General features: G+C 35.5%; 1 protein-coding gene across 3 annotated transcripts in view; it reads right to left on the bottom strand.

The window, feature by feature from the left end:
• NOX4 (NADPH oxidase 4) overlaps positions 1–5,891 on the bottom strand; it is a 258,255-nt gene that overhangs the window by 24,842 nt on the left and 227,522 nt on the right. For all 3 annotated transcript variants that reach the window (XM_006871214.1, XM_006871213.1, XM_006871215.1), the window contains one exon: positions 3,291–3,391. In XM_006871214.1, coding sequence (XP_006871276.1) covers positions 3,291–3,391 — 101 coding nt within the window. The remainder of the gene's footprint in view (positions 1–3,290; positions 3,392–5,891) is intronic.

Raw genomic sequence — 5,891 nt, 5'->3', positions numbered from 1 at the left:
AAAGATACTAGAGACCAAACAAGATACTAGAAACCAAATGAAACAGACACAGATAATCCTGAAACCCTGAACTTCAGAGGAAAGGTTAGAGAAGTGGATTGAGTGAATGCTGGGAGGAGAAGCTGAGCAGAGGCAGTGAGAGAGGGAGACAGACTGCTGGTGAATAGGTGGCCAGATGTGGCATTTCCATCTTGGGAGCAGCTTTTGCAATAGAAGGTAGCCTGGCAGAACAAATTCACTCATGAGACAGGAAGGAAATTGTAATAACAAGGCCAGTTTAAAAAAAAAAGCTTTAAGAGTGTTCCTTGAACTGAGAAACAAAAAGAGCAGATAATAACCTGAGATTACCATATATGACAACAACACCCAGAACTTAGTTCAGATATGCTGCTGTTGTTGGGTACAACTGTTGAGTCAGTTCCCATTCATAATGGCCCTGTATAGAGTTTCCATGGTATGATTCTTGTGCTATTGTTGTTCTTAAGTGCCATTGAGTCAGTTCCAACCCACAGTGATGCTGTATAGGGTTTCCAAAGAACACCTGGTGAGCTTGAACTGCCAACCTTGTAGTTCATACTGGCATTGCAGTCCAGCGCATTAACCCACTTAGATGGAGCAAAAAGACTCATCTTTCATTTGCAGAGTGGCTTGCAGGCTTGAACCACGGATCTTGTATTTTGTAGTCCAGTGCTTATCATATAGAAGAATTAAAAATAAAACAAATCTAAAGGACTGACAATAGGGAAACAGTGATGTCAATTTATAATGAAGTTACAACGCATAAAGAGGGACTAGTGTAGATACAGAACTTCCAAAAGGCAAGGGATTAAAGATAAACAGACTGTTTTAAATGGGAAAATATTAATAAATTTCAGGGCAACCTACACAGCAAAATTTAAAAAAAAGATAAAAAAAGATAAAAATCAGAAAGGTTTAGTAAGCAATTAACACAACAGAATTGAAAATGCAAAGAAAACACACAAACAAAATGAACTCAGTGCAGAAAATTATATGAAACAAAGAAACCAGCAGCACCAAATTAAAAAAAAACAACAACAAAAAAAACACACAGCAAAAAGGCAGCAATCAATTCATACCTATTGATAATTACACTGAATGTAAATGGATAAAATGCACCAGTCAAAAGACAGAGAGAGCAGAATGGATAAGAAAACAGGATCCTTCAATATGTTGTCTACAAGAGGCACATCAAAAAGATGGAGGCAGCCTAAATGTTCATCAACAGAAGAATGGTTAAACCAATTTTGGTACATCCACATAATGAAATACTACTCAGTGTTGAATAACAATAAATCTGTGAAAGATCTCACAACATGGATAAACTTGGAGGGCATTATGCTGAGTGAAATTAAGGAATTACAAAAGGATAAACTTTGTATGACACTAATGGTGTAAAAAATTAAGAAAAGGTTTTCTTGATAAAATAAATTACTTATTATGGTACAGGAAGGATATAGGGAGGCGTAGAAATTATCCATGGTCTACATGGTTGATGCATGTTAACATGAGTGACAGGACAGGTAATATACAACAAGAGCGAGGTGAGCAGGAGGTGTATAATGTTAAAGTGAATAGAGGTAAACACTATAAACTTGGTACATGGAAGGAATTGCAATCATTGTAATGAAGTAAAGTATATGACTTGTCGAATGCAAAACTGATCTATAAACCTTCACTCAATTCAAAATAAAAAGTTAAAAAAAAAAAAGTCAACGACGTATTGCATTATAAAAAATGTCTACAAAAGATCGCTTTAAAGTGTTCAAGAGCAAAGATATCAGTTTGAGGGTTAAGCTGTGCCTGACCCAAGCCATTTTCAATAGCCTCATATGTATGTGAAAGCTGGACAACAAATAAACAGGACAGAAAAATTGACGCATTTGAGTTATGGTGTTTGCAAAGAATATTGAATAGACCATGGACTGCCAGAATGGTTGAACAAATCTCTCTTGGAAGAAGGACAACCAGAAAGTTCCATGGAAGTGATAATGGTAAGACTTTATCTCATGTACTTTGGATGTTATCAGAAGGGACCAGTTCCTGGAGAAGTCATCATGTTTAGTAAAGTAGAGGGTCAGTGAAAAAGAGAAAGATCTTCAGTGAGATAAGTTAACTGAATAACTGCAAAAATGGGCTCAAACATAGCAATGACTGTGGTGAGCATGATACAAGACCACAAAATGTTTTGTTCTGTTACACATAGGATCACTATAAGTGGGAACAGACTTGATGTTACCAAATAACAATAACAACATTTGTGTATCTTTTCATATGTGATATTAGTAAAAATAATTTTGATATTTAGATCCCAAGGGATATGTTTAAAAGAATTGCATTTGCTATTCTGCAAATATGAGAAATGGTTGTTATCATTTCTTTCATTTGTAATCACATAAACTTTTAATTAATTTTATATGCTTCAATTTAAATATATGTGAATAGATACATAGTTCTCAAAATTCATTTAGAATTTTTATAGATCATTATGCAGCAGTATGGTAAATTAATAAAAGACAAATAGGTTGGCAGATATATGCCCTTAACTAAATACTTTACCTTCAATAGCACTTTCTTTATGTTATAGACATATTGTCTCTAATGCAAAGAATCTTCACAGAACTATAGTGTCAAAAACAATATCTTAAATAATATTTCTGATATAGAGACTGCATCTTGCAACTAAGTATTTTATTATAACTCACCCTTGAAAATGGTATTTTTTATTTGTATTTTTAAGGCACTCATTGTTAAAATATTTATAGAATTTATTGTTCAAATATCAGTTTGAAAAGCTTTTCCAACAATCAAATGATATATGCTGTGTGGATGAATAACCATTTTAATACTGTTGTTGTTGTTTGTTGTTGTTTTGTTTCTTGTGGCTCGTGGCGTTGTTGTGGGTTTCCAAGGAGCAGCTGGTGAGCTTGAACCACTGACTTTGCAGTTCAAATTACTTTGCAGTCTGACGCGCTAGCCCACAGTGCCACACCAGGATTTTAATATAGGTCTATGCAAATTTTAAAATAAATAGGAGAATCTATTTAATAAAAATATTATTGACTGTTTCTTAGCTGAAATTTAATTATTTGGAATTACAAATATTTGGGTGATCTTTGCCACCACTTCCTCCTTTAAAAGTGATAACTGACAATTTAACTGAATTTTAATTTGTAAATCCATTGCTAATTCGACTCCTTCATGTGATGACTTAGTAATATTTTCAAATGATCATTAACCACATATTAACTTCCTTGAGGAACAGTACTTACCCTCTGTTACATTTAGCTATTTCATCAAAAAGAATTTTCCACCGAGGACGTCCAATAAAAAGTCTTGAATTCAGTGCCTGGTATTTTTCTCCAATTATTTTCTGCCAAAAAAGAAAGCATTTTATTTTATATGACTCACAGATCTAGACAAATAATCCACTGCTCTAACATCATTTCTGCTGGTTCTGCAGCTGCTTTCCAAGTTGCTGTGGTGTAAGGAATATAAATGTCAGCCAGGGGTCAATCTGGAGGCATAGTCCTACACACTAGGCCATCCCTCTACAGTAAAGACCCAAGAAACCAAGTGAAATAGATGCATATGATAATCACGGAACTCTGATCAGAAGATGAAAGAAAAAGGAATAGAATCAAACATTCACTGGAAGAAGAAATAGAAAGAATGCATCAAATAAGAAGTGATACAGAGCAGAGGTGCGCCATCAGCCAAATGCATTCAGCATGGCCACCCTGAGACAAAGTCAGTGGTGACCTCAGAATAGGAACACAGAAAGGTAACTTCACAGCATTTCCAATAAGAGACAGAGAAACTGTGGGTAGACACATCTGGAGAGAAGCAAGGTGAGTGGGACATGATCCTGAGCTGAGGAAAAGAAAGCACAGAAGAGTGAAGAATTCTAGTGATGTGCTTTCTTTTCCTCCTTAGATCAGGATCATGTCCCACTCACCTTGCTTCTCTCCAGATGTGGCATCCACATAGTAGGGAAGAAACCAGGATCTGGAGCCAGCTATGTTTGCAAGTAATAGTTCCTGACCATTAAAAGTTGGGTGGCATGCAGTAAAGAAAAGATCCATACAATGTCAATGGAAGGTACCCCACCTGAGTGGACCCCAGGCAGCCTTCTTACACATTTGGTTGGGGACATATTCCACCCATTCACTCAACCACCAACCAGTTTCCTTCTGCTGCCCACCTGGAGACAAGTGGTAAGCATCCCAGTACTGCTAGACTAGAGACCAGTGGAACATGCCTACCCTTGCCTGCACAAATATATCAAATCCAAACAAAACAAAAAAACAGAACAAAGCAAACACACATATAATCAACCAATAAGTAAAATAATGCCTTAGTGTCTTGGTGTGGTGCCTTGAATTTACTTGATATGGTTTTTCTATCCAAAGTCTTAATTCCCAATAAGTGATTGGGTTGCTGTTGTTGTTGTTAAGTGCCGTCGAGTCAATTCTGACCCATAGCAACCTTGTATAGGGTTTCCGAGGAGTAGCTGGTGAGCTTGAACCACCAAACTTGCAGTTCAAACAGCTTTGCAGTCTGGCGCATTAACACACAGCACCACACCAGGACTCCAGTGACTGGGTGGGACCATGCAAATAAGCTATACAGGACTCTAAGGCTGAGATGGGCTAGTTTTGTCCTCCAGCTTGGTTTAAAAGGAACCATCTTAGAGTTGACAGAAGATCCCAGGATAATCAAGACAAACAGAACTTTAGAAGAATTCAGGAAAATAATAAAGGTAATATAAATAGAAAATTAGGAACCATACCAAAACAATAACTAGAAATCCAAAAGAATAACTTATAAAATTTCAAAATTTATAGATAACTCAAGGGAAGCCTAAAGAATAAGAATGGAAGCAATGGGAAACAGAATCAATAAAATAAAAGAGAAATCCCTTGACCTAATTACTTTGTGCAAAAAAAAGAATGAAGAAATCCTAAGAATTATGTGGGGAAAATATACATGAAGTGGAAGAATTGATGGGAGAATTCCAGAAAAAGAGACAAAGAAAAGCACAGAAAAGAGCTGTTGGAAGAAAATTTTCCTAACACCATGAAAGACAAAAAGATAAACCATTCAAGAAGCTGAATAAATTTCAACCAGAATACACCCCAAAAGAAAATCACCAAAACATAATCAAACTCTCCATAATCAAAGAAAAGGATAAAATCCTGAAAGCAGCTTGGCAAAAACAAAGTTACCTACAAAGGAGAACAATTAGAGTAAGCTCTGATTTCTCAGCACAAACCATGCAAGCAATAAAGCAATGAGGAGACAAATACAAAACTCTGAAAGAAAAAAAAAAAATTAGCAAGAATCATATACCCAGAAAAATAATCCGTCAGATATGATAGTGAAATCAGAACATTTTCAGAGAAGCAGAAACTAAAGGAATTTGTAAAAACCAGACCAATTTTACAAAATACAGTAATGGCAGTCCTTTTGACTGAGAACCAACAACAGCAGACAACAATGGGAGACTGACATACACGGCAATACCAGCCAGAATTCAATCCAGCTATAAAAGTAACCAAAGTAACACAAACTTACAAGATTGAAAATAGTGAATCAGAGATATTAATTTATAATCAAGATAACTACAAAGCAAAAACTGGGAAAGGTATAGTTATACAATTCAAAATAGTGAGGAAATCAAGTAGATTTCAAGATAAACCAGACTGTTTTAAGCAGGGGTAAAATTAATAAAATACAGGGTAACCTCAAAGAAAATTAATACACCTTCTTATCAAATCAAGAAAAGGGAAAATCATGAAATTTTTGCAAATATTAAAACAACAGCAGTGAAAAACTGACAAGAGAAGTCACCAACAAAATTAATTTGGCAC

The sequence above is a fragment of the Chrysochloris asiatica genome, unplaced genomic scaffold (assembly GCF_000296735.1).
Source record: "Chrysochloris asiatica unplaced genomic scaffold, ChrAsi1.0 scaffold00163, whole genome shotgun sequence".
Lineage (NCBI taxonomy): Eukaryota > Metazoa > Chordata > Mammalia > Afrosoricida > Chrysochloridae > Chrysochloris > Chrysochloris asiatica.
Note: the sequence above shows the minus strand (reverse complement) of the source record. Positions and strands in the feature narration are given on the sequence as shown.